Source organism: Ixodes scapularis, unplaced genomic scaffold, assembly GCF_016920785.2.
Source record: "Ixodes scapularis isolate PalLabHiFi unplaced genomic scaffold, ASM1692078v2 PGA_scaffold2__306_contigs__length_199485367, whole genome shotgun sequence".
Taxonomy (NCBI): Eukaryota; Metazoa; Arthropoda; class Arachnida; order Ixodida; family Ixodidae; genus Ixodes; species Ixodes scapularis.
In genome coordinates this window covers 19,502,867-19,525,813 of record NW_024609857.1, presented here as the reverse complement: position 1 = coordinate 19,525,813, position 22,947 = coordinate 19,502,867, and the positions used below count along the sequence as shown (strand labels likewise).

Here is a 22,947-nt window from a genome sequence, read left to right as displayed (position 1 = left end):
CTTTTTCTTGATAATATTGACTCACGCCTTTTATTTCAAAACACTTCAAAATCTGGCCTAAATTTGCTGTAGACTGCGAGAAAGCGATATAGTGTTGACACTGTCCCGCATGACTTTAAGTAAATCTGCTTTATTGAACAATGTGTTGCAGCACTCCAACTGAAAAAAAAGACAGATACAATTCTACACTACTGAAGTCTTATAGGAACTATCAACTTCGGAAAGGGTGTACAAATAGATAGTTCTGTATTAGTTTTTTGTCAAAATGGCAGTAACATTGAGAAGGACATAAGTCGAGGTAAAGTAAACATACTTCAAACAACTGAGTGAAAGGGATCTGCATTCGAAGTATAGCGCCTAGAGGACTTGGTGGGAGCTGAACTAAGATGCTAAATAACATTAAAAAAAAAAAAACTCAATTTTTTTTTCTTGAGGGAGGAGAGATTTAAGACTGTGTTTTGATAGTGGTGTGCGTGTGTGTGTGTGTGTGTGTGTGTGTGTGTGCGTGCGTGCGTGCGTGTGTGTGTTTGTGTGTGTGTGTGTTTTGCGTGAGTCACCCGCAAACACTTTTGTTATACAAAAAATAAAGGGCATTGAGTTATTCGCTTTGAAACAAAAAAAAAAGCAATTACTAACACAGCGCATTACGCTCTGTAAAAAAAAATTAGGGTAAAGGTAGTCACGATTATATAATTGAACTGTCAATCGCGAAAGTTTTCATTCCCTAGTACGATGAACTTCTTGCATGGATACTTCGCCTGTGAACCCAAGTTCTTCACCGCGTTCGACTGGAATCGTTTTGTGTTATTTCAGGTCAGGCACACATTGCAGAAGGACCTTATAGGAATGACGACAATATAAACATTTCCTCTTGGCGTTTCCTGGTTTGTTTACCCGGAGTACAACAACAAAACCTTTCTTTGGCAAGCAGTGTGCGGCTAAGCAAGATTTGAGATGTAGTAAAGTTTGGGAGCCTGTATGCTGTGATAATTTAACTCTGCCGTTCCTATTTAGTTTTGCAATTGTATAACCAGATTTGTAAGAAGCTAAGAGTATTCGGGGAATGTTCATTTGAGAGTCTTATTAGGCATTTCTAAACCATTTTGATTTTCAGATGACTAACCAAGACTGTGACGCCAATCCCTACTCCGATCATTTATTATCTACGCCTTTAACAAATGAGGCGCTACATGTGATAATATCACAAGTCGACTCGTGCTATTTATTATATTTACTTTACCGTGTGGGCAGATTTCAATAGCACCACTTTGTTTTTGTTTATCTAATATTCTAGATTTTAATTCATATCAAGCAGAATAAAAATATGAATCGTGACAAGCGCAGTAGAAAAAAATGAAGACCTTCTTTGGGAGGTGCATTTCTAAACTTGTACTACAATTAAGAGTAGCCCCTCGATTGTTTTTGTGCCTACTTCATGCCTGGACTCCGGAGTATGGCACATAATACCAATAATTTAAAACGCATACCTTTCTTTTTGAGTAATACAATAGTCGATTTCGCCCGTTTTACAAGAAAAATACATTACGTCGATTATGCGATTTGTTACTTCGTGCATTTTTTTGTCTTGGTATCAAGTCACATTTTTAAGAAGTGCTCTTTTTTTCTTCGTAACTTTGGCGGGATTCATTCATGCATGTAGTCCACCGTCGAAAACAATGCCCCGCTTCTGACTATGGCACGCCCTATTATCAAGAAGTGTCCCGGCTATTGCCCTCTTGCAAGGTTCCCTTCACGATTTCTGCATTTTGTTTTTCCCTCTTTTATTGTGCCGCCGTCACAATTTGTACCTACGACGACGTTTTATAGCTTTCCTCTAAGTATTGTTGTGTTGGTATACGAACTCGGGCAACAAAGTGTAAGTTCCGCGTGTTGTCAGTCATTACAATTTCCTTTTACTCTCCCAAAGACAAGGTAGAAATACGCATATACGCACCACAGCATAGATTTCAACATTATTCCATAGTCGTATTAACATAGCGTCAGATACCTCAATCGGTGAGTCGAAAAAAGCTTACAACTGCCTCCCCTTTGTCTTTCACCAGGGCGGAGTTTCCTCCCCGAAGAAGAGATCCACCTACACCGGACGAAGTCATGAGGCGAAACGACGGTTCAGTTCCAGACGGAACGTCCAGCCAGCAGCCTCCTGAATAGCCATCCGCGCAACAGACCTTCCGAAGCCTCGAAAGAAGATGTTGCCGGCCACCGGCTGGAGCGGACGGGCCGCTTCGGAACGCCGCCGTAGCCATCGACGCCACCTCCCGCCTCTGCCACCTTGGGTGACAAGGGTCTCGTGGACGGTCACGCTGGCCGCCGCTGTCCTGGCGGCTGTGGGTGCAACGTCTCCGACGCCGCAAGCGCGGAACGAGACGTCCAGCTTACTGGCTTCGTACACTACGTTCAACGAGACGGTGAACTTCACGCACTTCGTCGTGGATACGCACACGGGAAAGGTGTACGTCGGAGCCACCAACTGGCTGTACCAGTTCAACGCGTCCTTGGAGCTCGAGGCCGCTGTACAGACCGGGCCCGTGGAGGACAGCGTGCTTTGCTCGCCGTCTGACTGCAGCGGCGTTGAGGCTGAACTGACTGATAACATCAACAAGGTGAGATACATAACGCATTCCGTTTTACAGCGAAGCTGTACATGAATCGTTGGTCGGGTTTTTTCGTGTCCGTCTACTGAACAGTGGTCGACAGAAGACCATCGCGCGCGTCTTATCATCCTTCGAGCGCTCCCTATCATCTATCATGTGGTTTTTACACTTGTTTCAATAAGAAAACCACAGAAAGTTTCATAACCACATGATAGATGATAAGGCGCGCGCGAACGATGTTAAGCACGTAGTGCTCCCCGCATGGGTTTTTCGGTAAATATTTGAGTTGCATAAGCTGCCGCGGCAACGGCATATTGCGAAGTGGGGAGTGATGTCACTAGCCCCACTAACGATGCGAAGAACGTAGCGCTCCCCGCATGCCTTTCACGGTAAAGATTTCGATTGCATAAGCTGTCGCGGAAACGTCAGCGTGCGTAGCCTTTCAGATATAAAAAAAGTTTGGGTATAGTGCATTTACTTTTCTTTTGTCAATCATTTGGTATATACCCTTTTTGCTGTTTACAAACACGGACTGTCGCTTGCGTCCCAGGCGACTTCCGATCGCACCGTTTTCGCAAGCCTGTTGAGCTTGCCTTTGCGCTTGAGAGCATAAATGATATACGACAACAACGTTAGAAATTTAACGCGGGTCTTTTGCTGTACAATATTGCATCTCGGAGGAGGCAAGTTGGTTTACAAGAATACTCGAAACATTTTAACGAAACACTCCTTCGTTCTTTTAGCGTTCACCTGGAAATTGGTGGTTAAACGTTTTATCTGCATTTCAAGTAGCGGTGTTAAGGTGGCCTTTGTTGATTTTTTTTATGAACCGGAAGTTCTTTGAGACGTCAATGACTGGAGCACCACCTGGTGGTGTTTGCCATAAAAAGAGTCCATAGGGCAGTGGACAATCGTTGCAAGTGATACCACAGCTTTTTTTTCTGGATAACCTCCTTCACAGCGTGGATTAGAGCCCCAACGCTTTCTATACAGATTTTTCCTACTCAATGGCCACGTTTTTGCTTGCCCTATTCTCGTAATTAGTAATATATCAATGATTTTGATGGACCATGAGAACCGTACAAGTTTCTAAGGTAGTTCGTTGCTATTTATGTTCAAATTGGATGCATAAGTGGCACGTGTAAGAATCTACATGATACACATTTAATCAATAAATATGTTGCATTGCGCTGCGTTCTTTATAAATACAGGAAAGGGATATACGGAAAAAAAAGCCAAACAGCTTTTTTGCCTGTTTTGTCCTTTTGTGTATTTTTTTGTTTCTGTTCACGTACAAGTATTCTCTAACAGGCTAGTCGTTTCAAGCAGTGCTTGCATATACTTGTGCCTCTGGACAATCCACCCAACATATTTCCGGAAGCACCGGTGTGCGACGTGTACATCCACCACTATATTCGGCCTTGGGAAAGGGGTATGACAATAAAGCACAAACAGCATCCCGCACTTGCATTTACGAATTATAACTTCTGCAGAGGCAGAGTCTCTTGTGAGTAAAATAGCCCTGCAATTATTTGCGAGACGTTTGCAATTGTTCTTACGATGGTTCAAGAAACTTTTGGTACTTTCATACACAAATATAAGATAACGTCGCATATAACACAAACTAGCACTGTCACGCCCTCGCAGGTTCTGGTCATCGACTACAAGGCACGAAAGCTGATCGCGTGCGGCAGCGTTCACCAGGGCGCCTGCCGACGACATCAACTAGACGACATCACTCAGCAAGACGCGCTTGTGCCCATCCCCGTAGCTGCGAATGATCGAAACTCGTCGACGTACGCCTTCATCGGGCCCTCGCACTACCATGGGCACACGTCACGTGCCCTGTACGTCGCAACAACCAACAGTCGGCAAGGACCTTACCGGGACATGGTACCGTCCATCTGCAGCAGAAGTCTCGACGACCGTCGGCGCCGCGATCGCAACCTTTTCGGCATCATCGAGCAGTCTTTCTCTGCGACTGCTCGAGTGGACATCGCAAACCACATCAAGGACTACTACCTGGTACACTACGTGTACGGATTTCACACGGACCACTTCGCCTACTTCGCCACGGTGCAACGAAAAAGCCACCTAAGGGCGTCTGAGGAACTCGGATACGTCAGCAGACTCGCGAGGGTTTGCACTTCGGATCCGGCGTACAGTACCTATACGGAGATCACGCTCCAGTGTCTGGGTCCGGACGGCACAAACTACAACCTGTTAACGGACGCGAGTGTGATGGCCGCAGGTGAAGACGTAGCCGATGAACTCGGGCTTCAAGTGGGGGCCCCCGACAGCAGGGTACTCGTCGGCGTGTTCGTGGCAAGCGCCGACCATACAACAAGACCCAGTCGGAAGTCGGCAGTCTGTCTGTTCGCCATGACGGACGTGGAACAAAAGTTCACGGAGAACGTCCACATGTGTTACAACGGTAGCGTGCTCACGAGAAATATGGACTACATCGCTGGGAGCATCAATCAGTGCCCGGAGCCTGGGGTAAGTCGACGTTGTTTGCTTACTAATGCTTGGCCTGAATATAAACTTCAAGAATGAGTGTCCATCCGGATAACTCTCCGGCAAATAAAGTACAATCAAAATACACAAAACACACAAAATACTTAGTAAGAGGGTAAAAAACAGCGCGAAAAACGACACGAACAGGGAACGTGTACACACACAAAGCGCTGACTTTCAACTGTTTATTTTAAACATACCCCCCCCCCCCCCCCCAACAGTGGTCGGACCCCTATCCCTGGATGTGTTAAGCGGCATAAAAATAAGTCTGCTCCTTGCGGGGGAGGGGTGGTTTATTACATCCCGCTGACGTGTAAGAAGCTATACATCGGCCAAACACGCCGTTGTATAAATGACAGATTGCGTGAACATACGTGCTCGATGGGGGCTTTACCGTCAGAAAGCTTGACAATGCACTGCGATAGGTGTGGGTGCACTCCTGTTTTAATCCATACCAAGATTCCTGGAAAGCATCGTCAACAGACGACTAGAGAGATTACGGAAACCTTTTTTTATTTCAATGAACAAATATAAGTGTGCCAATGCTCCCTCGATAAGTTTATGACATGCGAGCTAGCGATTATCCGCAGTTTTTGACACGATGGTCATGTGATGTGGTGTGACTTATTTGATTGCATGTGACCACGCCGGTGTGCGTCGTTTTTCAAAACAAGCAGTTGAAAGTCAACGCTCTGTGTGTGTACACGTTCCCTGTCCGTGTCGTTTTTCGAGCCATTTTTTTACCCTTTTACAATGCTACACCAACTAGCCAGACTTACTACTGTGCCACAAAAAAAAAAAAAAAAAAAAGAAACATCTGATTGAAGTTCTTTTGAGGTTTATTAAACTGAAACTGAACTGAACACTCTAAATTCCAAAATATATCTGCTTCAATACTGAGTGGACGATCGCGCCCTAACTTTGATTCCTGAACAAGTATGCCAAATTAGAATGTCAGTAAAAATTCTCTAGACCAGGAGTGGCCAGAGTGACATGGGGTTGGAGCCGCAGACGAAACTACAAAAATTTAAAAAAACGCAGGGAAAAAAAAGGGGGGGGGGGGGTCAACTTTTACTTTTAACAAGAAACGATATGGGAGAAACAGTCGTGTCCAAAGGGGACGAGTATAATTGCCGACTACAATAAATAACACGACGCAGCAGAATGTTTCTTCAACCGCTAAGCCAAAATGGATGCATGGCTCGCTAGCCTGCCACTGCCCCTGACGCTCGTTAAGGCTCGTTCACACACTTGCGACCTCTTAGGACCGAGTACCTTGAAACCTCTTAATATCTCTTACAACGAGAGGACACACTGGCGCCTTCTATTGGGTAGCAGGGTTAACTTGGCGGTCTGGCATATTTTCTATTTCTCTCGCGCATTATCCTTTCTTTCTCGGCTCGAAACACTTTTGTCAACGTTATAAACGAGCCTTTCTCATAGGTATTATGCACATTTAACTTCGGAAATCCCGCAAACCCTTCGCTTTTGTGAAATGCAGTTTCAGGGTCACCGCATAGATGGCGCCAGCATGCCAGTGTGTTCTCTCGCAATAAGAAATTTTATGAGGTTTCAACAGGTCTCCTCTCTCTCGGTCGTACTCGGTTGCAAGTGTGTGAACGGGCCTTCATGCCGATATTATTCGAAGTTTTTTTTTCTAGAGCAATAAAGGAAACGGTCACTGGACACATGCATGTGTCAAAAAGCAGTCAAACTATATGTACGTAGTGTAGGACAGGGCTCGCCAAAACTGCGAGCTTTTTTTCTCTTCAAATTATAAAACTCTTCTTGTTTTGGGGACACAAGAGGGGAAGGGGGGCACGTACTAGGGAGCCACGAGCCACACCTGAACCGGTGAAGAGCCGCATGCGGCTCGCGAGCCCCAGTTTGACCACCCCTGTTCTAGACATGGGTTACTGACAGGATAAGAACGGCAGGGAGTTCTTTCAGTTCTAGCGCCTACAGCGGAAGCTTCCTAACTTCAATAACTCTTCAGCGTCTCCTGAGCTTTGTGTGTGCACGCTCAGTCAATCCAAGTCGAAGGGCAACCGCGTGCTGGCGTCCGGGAATTCAAAAGGGACGCCTTGCGTCCTGTCACTTAATCTTCTAATCCTGTCAGTTACAACAAAAGTGTTGTCGCTACTGAAACATGAGACGCACTAGCCATACGCCACACTGTACGTTCCTCTTCTACAGCATAAAACTCTCAATTCTTTATATAAGTGTTTGGTATATGTTATGGTGAAACCTGGCGTTCACTGCCTTACTTAAGGGCAGGAAAGGCTCGACGGTACAGCCATAGGGTCAGATGTCTCCCTATTTTTATTTTAGTTTTAATAAAAACGTTTTTACTTGCACAAGGATTAAGCAATACGATAATTGGTGAAGCACATGACGACATGGGAAATTGTTCTGGTGCTGTCTTTTACAGAAAGCCGGCAACATCATCAACTTTTGCAACGAAACTGTCAAACTGAGCGGATCTGTGCCCATCTCGGCTCATGCCGCCATCACCTACTCGAACGACACCCTGACATCGTTGGCCACTGTCCTCGTAGGCCAGCACAACGTGCTCTTTGTAGGCACAGCGAAAGGGACTCTTAAAAAGGTGTGTATGCTTAATTGAGTTAGAGAGCTTATGTGGTTCTGTGATGTTGTCTGTTAAGACTCTTCAGAGCAAATCACTGACTATTTTTAGTGTCTCTAGTCTTAACATCAAGCACACTTAAACGCAGCACCCGGGAATACTAGTGCTGTTTTAAATAATCTACCAAAGTAGTAAGTTGGTCGGCTTTAGATTGAGGTTTCCTTCTGTAGGCACAAGTAGCATCTTCGCAGATGCTTTCCTCCAGTAGAACCACAGCATATGCTTGGTATACCTTTGCAATACATTTAGTGCGTTATATAAAACAGGAAATGAGATTCCATATACTTTATTTTCGTTTTTATATGTTATTAAGCGCCTCAGAAGTATACTTAAGCATGAGTTATGCCACAATCAAACAAATGTGAACCTATATGTTATACCATTTTTTTTATTGGTCTACAAGGCAGGAAATGAAACAATACTTTATGCTTTTTTTTTTGTTCAAGATACTTGTAACCGGTGCAATGGAGGCTGAGGAGTTCGAAGAGATCTCTCTCGACCCCGGCCACAAGGTGATACCTCAAATCTACGTGGATTCTGCGCAGAACTACCTCTTTGCTGTCTCTATTTACAAGGTATGCGATCAACTTGACAATATGTTTTCCCACGTGTAATTCTATATTGCTAATTACTAATCAGAACAGCGTAAAGATTTAAAACTGTCACAATTAGTATGCAAATGTAGTTATTATGTCCGCTTGGATGATCCAAGAACGCTTGGAATATAGCATTCTTGCAAAGCAGAAACTTATCTCGATCAAGTTAAGCTGATAAACTTAAGAGGTGTTGAATTCGGGAGATCAAACATGCGGAAATATAAACTTAAGTATTGCGTTGCTTGCAGTTTAAAGAAAGCACAAAGGAAGAAATGATTTAGTTCCTTGGGTGTTTTGGTTTTCACATGCTTCTGAAAACGTTGTAAAATGAAGCGCTAAAAGCACTTAAGAATGATAACAAAGAGAGGAACTGTCACAAAATCTGCCACTATTTAACTGTATATTCGTGTTTAAGATTGAGAAGGTTTGTTTATAAGTTTACCTTTAAATGGTTTGTTTGTTTCCTTCACTATTGTTGATCATTGTTTTCTTTGAATCCTTTTGGAGAAACCCAGAAACTACTCCATCACCGTCCATTGCAAGGACACTGTCGGGAAGGGGTTTTAAAAAGTGGTGTTTCGAAGAGTACGAATCACCCAAGAAAGGGATGACAAAAGCAAACAGTTGGCAAAGTCGTTTTTTATTTCTCCTAAATAAAAATAACGGCGAGAGAAAAACTGGGGCGTCAACTGGTGTCAGCGCATCCATTGCAATCGAAGGTCGGTGTCCCAGTCCACGTCGGAAAGAGCCAAGCGTCAGCCCGTGCGAGTCTCTAATGGAAGTCGAACTGTCCAGTTCAACGTTTTCTGCCGAAGCGCGTCGAGTACAACACGAATCCCCTTTTAGCGAGAGCGACAAGCGAACGGAGCAAGACCCGGCCGAAAAACTTTGAATGTCCAAGTTTGGGCGCTCCGTAGCTCGAGCTTGGCACTCTTCTGTACGATTTGCAGATTCTCTGGATTCAAGGATAAAAAAATAAACAAAAATACCCGGAAGATATCAACCCGCCAAAAAACTGAGAGCGCGAAGCAGAAATCAAAAGTGAACTTCTTTTCCCTCTAACGCTTCATTCTTATATTTTATTTGTTGTACGTTTTGCTCCCGTTGCAATCTGTGTCGTAAGCTGAAAGATGTACTTAATTTCTTATTAAGGGCAATGAGGAATTTCCAATTCACTTGGTATTCTTCGCATCACAATTGTTTGTTTTTGACTTCATAGGTTGTCCGGTGATAACAATTTTCAGATTTTGGGCCAGCCCGTCCTTTTATTCTTAAGCCCTGACGGAATAAACTGCAGCCCAATTGCACACGCAGATTTTAGACTTCGGTAAACGGTGACAGCTTACATTGCCACTGAAAGAAAATGAACACATGGCTACAAACTGCTAAATTGCTCTTATAGGGAGCACGATAACGTACCTTTCTGTAACGTCCATATAGGCGTATTATGACCGAGGTTTTCATTGCTGTAATTACGGTGAGACAGCGAATTCAGCAGGTTATTTTATAATATTTGCTTGCCCAAAACAACATAAAAATATTCGCAAATTATATTTTTCCTTTATAGTTTATCGAGATATCTAGGAAAGTAACTAATTTGTATGTTTCCTTTCTTTAACCTGATTAATACGAGCAAAAATAAACTTTTTGAATCATTGCACCAAGAGGAAAATGATAGGTAATCGAGTTGGGTTTCCCTTGCTGCAACCTGCTTTATAAAATAGCGCCACTCACTGGTTCAGCGCGCGTTGGCATTTATTGACCACCACCGTCCACATACTTTGGTGCACGGCTTTGTATCAACGGCCGAGCGGCTCTCGTCTGCTGAGTGTACTTGGCCACCTCGTGGAGATGATGGCCGGAGATGGTTCACATGCGGGCAACCTGGTCGAACGTTTCGTGCAGCCAGGGTGCCCACAATCTTTAGAATTATTGTACACTAACGATATGAACAACGTACGCGATAGATATTTATATAAAAAAAAGTATTGGCCGAAGGTGGTGTCATATTTTAGGGTTGTTTTGAATCATAACTCTTTCTGAGGAAAATATAACTTTCTTTGATAAATTTAATTTCACAAGTGTTTCAATCTGTTTACGCAGGTGAGCAAGATTCGTGTCGAAAAATGCCACCACTACGCAACGTGTGAGAAGTGCCTCGCCTCTCGGAATCCATTCTGCGGTTGGTGCTCTCTCGAAAGACGGTGAGTTCCTTCTACAGCCCTTCACTCCCCGTCTCTGGCACAGTTGTGATCCACGTGAACGTAAGCGCACCATTGTCGTTCGACCCGGGCCGTACTGGCAGGGGCATGAAGTGACGACCCTGACAGCTTGCAAAGGGTCCGAATATTTTAATATCAGTAGATTAAAATAACATACCGAAATAGGCATGCGTGTTTCTCTGTCGCCTGTGCTTAAGGGGACTATAGTCAGTCGCAAGATGAGGTCAGCTGAAGCGAACGCCTCCATCACGTACCTGCTCCTTTCCCTCCGGCGTGTCTGGCTGCGAGTGCGACGAAGTGTTATCGAAGGCTTCCTCAGAAGGCGGAGCATGTATCTTTTGTCTTTTGCTGCAAGAAATTTTAGAGAAATTAAAACACTTAAAATTCTGCGCATTCTGAAAGAAAAAGAAATTTAATCCTAAGCAAGTAGTACGACATAAGAACGTTTAATATGGCAGAAGCTTGGCAATCCTAAGGACCCAACTTCAGTTTAATCTGGTCTCACTCCAGTCTGTTAGTTAGTGACAGAGTAGTTTTCTTCGGCGTTGCTACGGCTTTTCTCTGGCTCGCCAGATAATCTCCAATGTGCCAGACTTGAGCCAAAGGTACAGAATGACAGTCAAACTACCACCAGTGAAGCCGAAATCGCGCACTTTTTGGGGCAATTTAGGCCCGAAGTTGTGACATAAAAGCCGAACAACCAGAAGAGAAGCCTAACTCTGTCACTTGTTTGGCAATTTAGGCCTAATGCTAGATGGCAGCCAATCTACCACTTGTTTGGCGAATTGGGGCGAAGGTACCCATGACTCTGGCCAAAGAAGATCTATGTATGTTAGGTTTACCTTGGCTTTTCGGGTTTTTTAAGGCCCTAAATTCCCCCCTCCCCCCCCCCCCCCCCCCTCGCCCAACAAGGAAAAAAAAAATGAAAAAAGATTAAGTGTTTGGCTCAAAGAATTGCGCTACCTGGGTAACACCTTAACGGTCTAAATTTAAGAGAATATCCAGCAGAACTCGTGCTGTTAAAACAAATTAATTTATCCTAAAGACCTTTTAGTGTTCGTGTCGTTTTTCGCCTGTAGCCTCGTGGTTTATGCCATGTGCATGTTGATTAACTTCTCGTTTTAGAGGTTTCTAAATAATTAAAGTTTTATGCCTACGGAGTCAGAGGTGTCGCCTCAAATATTGTCAAGGTGCTTCTTAAATATCAACATTAACATGTTTACATAAAAATACAAAGGTGACTCTGTTCAGATAAGATCACGCACGCGAGTCCGGACGAATTTTTTGTTGTAGTTAATTTTTTATACGTTACTCCTCAACATTCGTAGGATACGAAATCAAAAAAAACGTTTTGCCAACACAAAATATTTGAAGAAAAACAAATTTTTGAGTGCGCCAGACGGCATATTCAATTTTTAAATTAATTTTTGTTAATGTCATGTTTGGTGGCATTTACTACGCAAACTACAAATGTCGAAAAATCTCAAATATTTGCACTGATAATAGATCATGGGAACTATTTATTTAATTAGGTACAGCCTTGTGGAGGTTATATACTTTTATATCAAAAATGCGCAAACATGGCTCCTTTGACGCTTTGTCACTAGATTTCTGAGCCGTTATCTACAGAAATGGAATCGCTACAACAGTCATATTTGTGCCATATATTCTTAATAAGACGTTCTTTCAAATGATATATAAAACAAAGATTTAGCTAAAAAAATGTATATCTATATGGCGTTCCAAATTTGTTTTATGTAGAAAGTTAAAAAAATTTAAAGTGCGATTGAAAAAACAAAAACAACGTTCGATTTTTTAAGATTTACAGTGATAGTTCTCCACAATACTCTTGTAGTTATACATCAGCAACATGATGTATAATTCTGTTTCCTTTATAGTTACAGCACTGCAACATGTAACTTCCACGTCGGCATATTTTGCTCGATGCCATAGGCGGGATTATCATTTGATTCCGTGTATTTTATGACCAGACAATTTTTTGTGTGTGCTGTATTCGTGTATTGGGCTTAAGTTCAAGTATTCTACTAATAAAACAGTACCCGTGTTGTTCGTATTTTGTATATATTTAACCAATAAGCCTGTTTAGCCCTTTAAAATTACAAGTTCTAGGAGCTTTAACTGAAGTTTATCCACTTGCAAATACTATTACTGTGAATTTCTTTACAGGAAGTAGAATAAATGTAAGAAGAGTTGAGCTAATTATATACAAATATTCATATCTATAATCGCGATGAAGTGGGAATGTTTGAGCCCCTAATCTTGTTGCACTGCTGTCCATGACGGTAGTTGATTCGGCTGACTAAGGTAAACCTGTTACTTCCCTGGCAGACTTTCACTAGGACGTCCGTTAAGATTAAAACATATTTGTGATTACGTTTTTGAGTGAAACAAAAAAAAATTAGAAAGTAAAAAAAAAATATAGTAAGGATACTAGCGCGCTAGTTGCCGGTGTTGGCAGGAGGAAATCTTGAGAAATCTGTTCGTTGCCGCTTTTCAAACTAGACTCACAAATTCCTCGAAGTAATCACATATACTGCAATAATTAAACGAGTGCGAAGAAATAAGACCACTCCAAATGTAGCTACAAATATGGAATGCACGAACTGATCGGTGCTGTCTCACGGCCGCAGCGTTCCGGGAGGAAAATTCGAAAGCTCTTTTGGACGAGGTCTAACATCGGCTCTCTGATTGCCTTAGTGTAGGTACGTGGCAGCGAGCTCCTCGTAAAACAGAAGAGAGAGTTAGACGTGAATTTATCCCGGCAAAACAGTTGATAATGACGTCGTCGGTGTATTCAAAAGATGGAGTTCTACCGACGCGGAAGCATGTTTTCTCGCCTTGCATCGCTAGACGTTACAGATCGGAAAGTAAAGCAAAGCTGCTAAGCCTAATGCCTACACGACCACCCATGAAACCAATTTTTAAAGTCGCGAGGTTGGAAGGGCATTCGTCGTAACCCTGTCTCCACGTTCACGCAGTTTGCAGAGGTACATGCTGTCATTTTGACTCGCTGGCGGTAGCGGTGCTAAGCAAGACTTTTGTTAATATACTATCGTACTCAGGAGCCAACGCCGGCGTCAAGAGCGAAATGCCGCGAGCCCTTAAAGCGGCGCACGCAATACTATCGGCCCCAACCTAATCAGTGCAAAATTACAAAAAGAAAAAAGGTGGCAACAAGGACAGAAAGCAAACCTCACAGTCCCTACGGCGGTGGTTCCCTCGTGAACGTAAAGGGGACTTTACGGGAACCAGAGACGGCATGGAGCACAAAGCACACGCGATTATCGCCCGTTTTCTCTTGGTGCACTTTTTTTTTTTGTGGGGGAACTGATTGCCACATGTTTATACTTACTCTGTGCCTTGCTTCATATAAAAGCTCATTACCCATTATCTTTCCTTATTTCTCTCTCATTTAATGAATTCGGGAGGTCGCAGAGTCTTATGACCATGAGAAAAGACAACACTCTCGCTGCGGTCATAAACGAAGTGGTGGCCAGGCACTTGTTGTTGCATCTTGGCAAACCATTTTCAGCCAGTGCAGCGACTTATAGTGCCGGTAGAAAATTTGGTACTGACTATTTTAATAAACACAAAAATATTATAGCAAAGCAATAATAGCCACATTTAAAGTTGACCGATTTTCCTGCACTTATTGCAATTATTGCAGCACAGGTGACTGCTTTGAGGTTAATCGTCAGTCCGGTTTGAAGAGCGTCAAAAGATAGACTTCTCAAGACGCCTTTCTGCCACTGAGAGCAAGAGTGCGCTCGATATCTTTACTCGTTTCTTTTTTACGTTTTTCTTATTAGAATAAATAATTAGAAATCTGTTATTATTTACGGATGTCTTACTGAAAATCTGCCAGTGAAGTCGCAACTGGTTTACCTCGGTCAGCCGGACGCTCAACCTTCATGAAGAGCATGCAGTGTTACAAGCTTGGTGGCTCAAACAATCCCACTTCATCGCGAATATAAATATAAACATTTGCCTATAATTTGCACTGCTGTTCTTTTGTTGTTACTTTTATACTACATTTTGTAAAAAAAAATAAAATAATATATATATATATATATATATATATATATATATATATATATATATATATATATATATATGCCGGAGTAGCGATTGCAAGTTTTGTCCCACTTTTGTGGAAAAAGTTCAGCAAAAGCTCCAGGACTTGTAATCTTAAAGGACAAAACATGCTTATTGGCAAAATAAATAAAAAGGGAAAGCAACGCAGGTATTGTTTTAATTGCCGAAATATTTCAACTTGCACCCAGTACCCAAATACAGCACAAAATATTTATCTACTCATAAAATACACGAAATCAAAAGATAATATCGTATGTGGCATTGGGGGAAAATGCCACCGTAGAAGGTACACTTTTCAGCGTTCTAACATTCAAGGAAAGAAAACGATGCAACATGTTGTTTTATAAATAAGCACACGAGTATGGTGGAGAACTATTACTGTAAATATCAAAACAAATATAAGCTTTTTTTTTTAATGGCCTTTTGAATTTTTTTTAGAGGGGCCATGACACAATTTTTTTACTTTCCGTAAATACAATTAATAATCACTTCCTAACGTAAATAACCGAATAAGCTTGCCTTAGTTTTGCTTTCTGAGCAATGGCAGTCGGCAAGTGAATTCGAGAAATATGAGCATCGTGAATTCCCTCAACTCGGAGCCAGAACATGTGGCCACGTGGCGTAGCGCCTATCCTATGCCGCCAACGTTTATCATATCCAAGCGCTGGTGTCGACAAAGTAGGAAACGCGTGCTGAGCTCGAGGCATTGTTAGAGTTCGGCCACTCTTATCACCGCAGTGGTCGGACACGACCCACTATCCAAGTGTCCGCCGAGGCATCGATTGTTACGAGCTGAAGTCGAGTGCTCACGCAGTTCTCGCGTCCAATCCATAAGCCGCGCTCGACTGGCGTCAGTTGGGTGGTTTCGATCCCACAATTACGTGATCAAGCTTTCCGATGGTGAGACTGAAAGAAATAGTCCCTTTTATCCTCGCAATTTCACCGCGACCAAGAAGCTTCTGAATCAGTGGCGGTCCGTACAACACCGGAGCGCACGTTAACACTCTCTTGAATATGCCTGCGCGTCTACTCGCGCGCAAAACACTCGAAGAGCCAATATCTGCGATCTACTAAACCAAACTCTAGGATCAGTACGTCTTTGTAAAGTCATGAACATCGCAACCCGATATCGTCTCATAATCCCTTTATCTTTGCACTTGGAAACAAATTCAGAACACCATAGCAATTTCCATTTTTGAAATGAAGCAATGATTTATGTATCATTCGAAAGAACGTTTAAAGAAGAATATATGACATACATTTTTTGATGTTGTAGCTATGAAATGTTTGTAGATAACAGCTCACAAATCTAGTGACAGACGTCGAAGGAGCCATGTTTGTGCATTTTTGACGCGAAATATGTAACCTCTACATTGCTGTACATATTAAAATCAATAGTTCTCGTGATCTGTTATAAGTGATAAATATTTTAGATTTGGGATGTTAGTAGTTTGTGTAGTAGGTGTAGTAGGTGTAACCAAGTATAACATAACCGAAAACTTAAAAAATCGAATATTCCGTTCTGGTGCACTCAAAATTGTTTTCTTTTCAAATATTTTGTTTTTATCGCCAAATCGTTCTTGATTACGTTCCCTACACATGTAAAGGAGTAAAATTTAAAATAATTAACAAGAACAAAAAAATGACCTCCAGACTCGCGTGCATCGATCTTTTCTGAACAGAGCCAGCCTGCAGTGAAGTGTACCATTGCAAAGGAGAAATCGTTAGGTTTTTCTTTTTAAGTTTTACATAATACTATATAAAAACCGATACGCCAATGCAGTATTTATAATCTACAAGCACGGAACCAGCCTGTTTGCGTATGTTGAAGTTGTTGATGAGACTTCATGTACGGCTAACCGCTGACTCAAAAGACTAACATCCGATCGATATCAAACGCATTTTTAATGACAAACGAGACGAGATAAACGAAATACGTTTTTGGTCCAGCGATACAAATTGTTCATTTTTTCCCCGGGTGTTCTCGCTTGTCGTTCCACACGGCGTAGCGTTTATTCAAAGTGGGAACGTACTTGCTGGGATAATAAATGAAAGCGGAAATAAGTCGAGAATCAGGTTGTGCATATTTGCCAGTCTTAGACGAGAGACCTAAATTTGGGGTCATTGTTGCCCAACATCTATCATCAAACATTTTTCGCATTGTGCACTCGTAAGCATATTCAATGTATCACATTTTTCTCTTGTGCTCGTGAAGAGAAGAGGGTGGGTCGAGCGATCTGTCTTGTTTTTTCTCTCACCCCTTCTCCCAGAGGAAAAACTTAAGTTGAAGAAGTCTATGTTGTATTTACATGAGTGCAGCCAACTGGGATACATGATATTATTTCTCCCATAGATTAACACGAAGCTAGAAAAGTAAGGTTCAATCTGGTTTAAAAACACTACCTAATTTTGACCGACAAAAGAACAAACAAAAAAACTTGCATTTTCATATAGAAGTGTAATCACATTTTAACTAAATGGACAATCTCTACATAGCACATGGGTCCCTTTGATACGACCGTGGACAAAGCATCTCGGAAGCGTACTCGCACCTAGAACGCGTTCCAGCCTTCGCCCGGAAGCGCAAACCCGTTTAGCTGGAAGCAACCGAGAAGCCCGACCACCACCGCCACAACAACAACAACAACAAACAAAAACACACGGAGATAAAACGGGCTGCCGTGAAGACCATCAACATCTCGGCCGCACCACTAACAGCAAGTCGACCAAGTTTCGATCGGAACGAACGTAACGACTCGAGTAGTGCGCGTTAAAACAGCCGCCGCGCTTCCTTTCGCTGTCCCGCCCCCCTCACTCGAGGAAAGCCGGCCCAGTGCAGCCCCAGAGCCACCAGGGGCCCTAATCTCGGCGGGCTCATTTCGACCAAAAGGGAGATCTACCGTGTGCTTGTTCACGGGCCAAGGCTGATTAGATATCGACTATACTCCGTTTGATCCCACGATGAACCGCAGCTGGCGCTACGAGCCATCGGAGCCAATCCGACGCCATGTGAGTGTCACGTGGTTTTTGGGGGCAAGGCAACAGCGACAGGCCTGGCCCATAGTCACGTGCCTCACGTTCGCGGCAGTGGATTGGTTTGGATGCGGCTCACAGAGCCCGCCGCGCTCCATGTTAAGGTGAAGCGGAGTAAGCCAGGCCCGAAGCCTCCGGCCGTTCGGCAAACTGACCGGTATCCAGCGGGCTCGAGGTGCCTTAGCTGGGCTGCAATTTTGGGCCATTCCGGTGTGGGGTGTACACCGCGTGCCCGCTTCGTCCCCTAGGGCTGAGGCTTCGTCGTTGTTCGGATGCAATAGACGACGCGTCCCCGCGGGGTTAAGCGGTGCTCGCTGCTGGGCTTCTTCCTGAACGCTTCCTTTTTTTTTTCCGGCTGTATAGCCTCCGAGATAGGACGATTCAGCTAACTTCTATTTTTTGTTCTTCTCCTCTTTCTGACTGCCGGTGCACTTGGCTTACCAAATAGTATTTTTTTGTGTGTGTGCGTGTGTTTGTGTTTCAATGTAGGCATGTGAATATATTCTTTGGTTTTTTGTGTTGCTGCGTGAAAGAGAGGGATATAAATGCAATGATGCTGCGAGGGTGATAAAATTATTCAGTGCAGGGCAAAAAATTTTTTCTTCTTGCTTTAGCTTATCGATTGGGTGTGAAATTGTAGCGTTTCTACACCGTTCGCTTTGAGACTAGAAGCTCCGCCTTCAGCGCGAGGTCGCTGGCTTCTGCAGTGCTTTGGTTGCGTGCCTGCGTGCTCACACTTGTGATAGTAAGGGCAGAAAGCTCGCGCTGAAGGCGGAGCTTTTATTCTGAGCTTAAGGGTGAACGGAACATAAAGGCTTGATAGGTGTACTCAATCGCTGTCGTTGTATTGTGCGCTGATGTCGAGCTTAATGTGAAAGTTGTTGGGGGATCGGTGGCCGAGTGGGCTAGCGCACACCAGCTCGGAGCACGTGAAGCGAAAGCTCGCGCTGCAGAACCCAAGAACCCAGGGATCCTGAGTTCAATCCCCACCCCTGCCCGTCTCGATCTGGATGAGCATCGTACCGGCGTGCGGTCGTGTATCACCACTGCGTGATGCACGTTAAAGACCCCAGGCTAGCGGTTGTACTGCACTGGCTAAATTGCTTATCTACAGCTGGGAGACTCGTCGCCCCCTGTGAGGCGGACCAAGTTCTAGGCTGTATAAACATACCACACAACCCAATTTTTTTTTGTGAAAGTTGACTTTTTCCATGCATAGTTGACTCGACTTAAGTCGACTTTCTTGATAAGAAGATCGAAGACGACGACAACAGCAGATAAGCGTACGATTTACTTGCCCCTGTTGATGTTTCTTTATATCTGGCAGAACAGAGGTCAGCTATTCTAATTTGAAGTTACACCGTAGGCTAGAGAGATCTCCTGCGGCGCTGCTTAAAATAAGTTAGGCAGCAGGTGCGGCAAATTCGGCCGGCTCCTTGCATAAAATGCTGCAACAATCCATCCTGATAAGTTTCGACAACCTCGAACTCTGGAATCATTTGTAAATGTGCCTAGCGCCTCACTGAGTGGAGATCACTCAATCAAACGACCACGCAAAGACACGGACCTTGCACACGACGAGACCATTTCGAGCTACCCGCTGAAGGAAATAGAAAACAATGAAAATGATGACCATTTTGCTATTGTAGCGCGCAAGAAAGACCAGGCATCAAAGACTCCCGTTCTTTTCAAGTCCAACGATACCAGGATCATCATTCTGACGCATTAGTCCTAATATCCTGGCGTCAGAAATCGTCGCAGTTTCACAAGAAAAAGTTACTTTTTCATCGTTTTGCGAAATACGCGAACCCAGCAATCAACGTGGCATCGCTGTCATCTGCGGACAGACTACTAACAGTTTCCACACTTGCCGGAATTCTATGTACAGTTATTGTCCCCAAATCGTATACTCTCAATCCATCCAAAAAATCACAGGTGTTCTTCTGGAATACATAGAAACGAACTGCTGGAATACCTCAATGACTATGGTGTGTTGTCACTTTGCCGCCAGGCATTTTACTATCAGAACGAAGATGAACTAACAAGAAATCAAGTACCTCGACCGCGTCATCCTGAACTTTCGCGCTGACAAGCCCCCACAGACAAGTATGATGCTTGGCTTCACGAAACACGAGTTCAGGAGTACTTTGAGACCACTACAGAGTGCTTCAAATGTCAACGGAATGGCCACGTGGCAAAGTAGTGCCGAGGGGAACAGCGGTGTAAAATATGTGTAGGACAGCAAAGCCACAAAAATACCAGGTCAACACGACAGCCACGCTCTGCAAACTGTGGTGGAGAACATGCAGTATCTTATGGAAGCTGCCATAGAAAGAGAGCCGCATCCACGGTGCGGAGAAAGGAATCCCAACTCCGGAAAGCTCTGAGACGAAGCTCACTGCCAGTGAATTCTAGAGTGCGGATAACTTTTTCTCTTCATGATACTTCTCACTTTCACCCCCTAACCAGACGCAAACCCTTCTTCATCGGGTACCTCAATGGATACGTCCAAAAAAGGACCAAAACACCATCATAGCTGTGCTTGGATAGCCAGAAAGAAGGGAACCTCGTAAGCAGTAGCGACACTTTCTCCTGTACCTGCACTTTGTAAACGACGTGCCCACAGGACCAATTTCACAACCACGCAAAATACAGTATCTGGAAATATTTCAATTGAGAAAATGCTCTTTCCACTAATATTCGCTGAAATGAGGGCGATTATCCGCAAATTCACGTGCTTGAACAACATGCCTGAAGTACGAACTATTATATCCATGGAGCTTCTGATTGCACTGGCACGCAGAGGCTGTGCTGTCCACAGTTATGAATGGGATCTATGCAAATTATTCGATGTTTCAATCGAATATAAATGGACTGCGCTCTAAAACTGGGGCCTTTCGACGTCCACACTGCGATGTTAAACGAAGACAACCGATACCTAGTTATGTCGCGCATTTTACGTCTTACCTTTGCTATTCCTCAAGCCACAATTTCTTCGTCAATCACACATCACGAATGGGTCACGGAGGGGTGGTAAACCATTCACGAAACCAAAAACTGCTCTCAAAAGAGCAAATTGGAAGTTGCCTATTTGGCTCATTGTTGCATGGTAACCAGAAATTATCGCGAAGCGTGAAAGAAGGTTAAATTGCTTGCCACCAGACGCAGGGTCAAGCGGAGAAACTGCAAGTAGCAAAACGAGGTGGCGCTAAATAGCGCCCAATTCATGTGCTACTAAAAATATTTTTATTTCCTCACGCCACCATTGCTCTAATTGCACTTCGGGCCCTTCGGGCACCTTTATTATGCACGGATGTAGATACATTGAGCGCATACACATACACAGCGCATAGAAACGTGAATACAACAGCAAACTAACTCAATTACTTCTTTTGAGCTCTGGATTTCCGCCTTTTATAGTCGTCGATTTTAAGTATGGAACTGAGCAGTATGGGATTATTTCCACATTGATCAGTTTCTTCCTTAGAGAGCAATCACTTTCGGGGTGGAGACAGCAGGACATGGCAGACGACAATCACATTGGTACGTTCCAACAGGACTATCCGCAGGTCGATCGATTGCACCGTAATCCCTCAAGCGGACTTAAGCTCTTTAATGTAAAGCAGAATGTCAACATGCGACACCCTGTCCCCTCCAATCACGGCCCATCCAGCAGCATAAATGAACGACAGTTTACGTCATCTCATCTTGTTGTTACACGACTGATGCGCGAAGGCACGTTCACATCGGTGATAATTCATATTCTGTTCACACCGCACAAGACTGCCATCGCTATGGCGCTGCTATGTTGCTGACGCGCAGAAATACAGAGCCACGGTCATTGCCGGCTGGGACTCGGCATCGGAAAAGAGAATCGAACTCGGCGCAGAAGGCTCCCAGGCACCCGGCAGCAAAACCTACCTGTCTTGCGCGCAGTTTCCGAGGTTTCAATAACGTCGTACGTAGCGCTGCTGGCACTGTTTCGGAACTTCGCTGTTTCTAACGGCTTCGTTTGCTCGTTTGATAAAATTAGTGGCGAAAACGTCAATGTATACATAAATGCTCTGCACGTTTCGACTGGGAGACGAAATTATAGGCGCTGGAGCTCAATCAACTTAACAATATTTATTGAAACAACGCGCGCTATGTGCCAGAAAACGAAACCGAAAGAAAATGAGGCGGGAGAGCGTAATCTTTCTCCCGTCTGCCTGGAGAATGAGAGTAACGGCTCATACCTCCATTCTTCTCGTGTCCGCTGGGGGGCGCGTCAATAGAAGGGAGGAATAAGCGCCGTTGCTACCTTTTTCTTAATTTTTTTTCGTAGTGTTAGTTACCTGCAGTACAGGCGAAGGCAACGCCATGCTAGGGAGGGGGAGAGAAACCTCCTTTCCTTTCTAACGTTCCCAGCGCTTTCTCTTTCTCACCTCGCCTTTCAGTGCCCACCTCAACCGTACCACGTTCCTAGTGGTCGCCTTTTCTTTCTTCGCCTGGCGTTGCCTTCGCCTGCACTGCACACTAGTGGCACGGAGTACAGGCGACGAGGCGGACACGAAGTGTACACTGCCTGATCGCCTCGCCCTTTGTACTGTGGTTGTCAACCGGTTCCTTTGTACTTCCGGTCTCCGCACACACACAACACACACACAGACACACACACACACAAACACGCGCACACACACATACAACGGTAGAGGTAGCGCACTAACGCACACACAAACACACACACAACGATAGAGGTAGCGCAGTAATGCACACATACACACAAATATAGAGGTAACGCAGTAAAGCACACACACACACAGACATGAGCGCAATGACGTACATGTGCACACAGCAAACACGCACACACTTACGCAGGTACTTCAGTCGATGCTGTGTTTGCGAAGCAAATAATTGCGCATAAAAATTGTCTAGAGAATCGAATATCGGCTTCAAGGAGCTCGTACAAAGCGCACGAAACGAAACGCTGCATGATAAAAGAAGTATTTGGAAAAACACGACAGTCTGCGGTGATCCCTTCTCAAGCCCCTTTTTTCATTTTTCACGTCTTGAAAAATATCGCATTTCAACATATCTGCAGAAGCGATGGTGAAACAAGGTAAGAAAGCTTATATTTTGCGCCATAGTACAACTCACCATCTTCCTTTTCTTGTGTTCTTCCCTACAATGTATTTACATTCTAATTCAGCTTTTCAATATAA

At 43.9% G+C, this 22,947-nt stretch overlaps 1 protein-coding gene across 1 annotated transcript in view; it reads left to right on the top strand.

Annotated features, from left to right (window-relative positions):
• The first annotated feature begins 2,210 nt into the window (after positions 1–2,210).
• Positions 2,211–22,947, top strand: part of LOC8035950 (plexin-B) — a 147,484-nt gene continuing 126,747 nt past the window's right edge. Inside the window, exons 1-5 of the mRNA XM_042291226.1 lie at positions 2,211–2,624; positions 4,263–5,114; positions 7,564–7,740; positions 8,226–8,354; positions 10,479–10,579. Of these exons, the coding sequence (XP_042147160.1) occupies positions 2,211–2,624; positions 4,263–5,114; positions 7,564–7,740; positions 8,226–8,354; positions 10,479–10,579 (1,673 nt within the window). The remainder of the gene's footprint in view (positions 2,625–4,262; positions 5,115–7,563; positions 7,741–8,225; positions 8,355–10,478; positions 10,580–22,947) is intronic.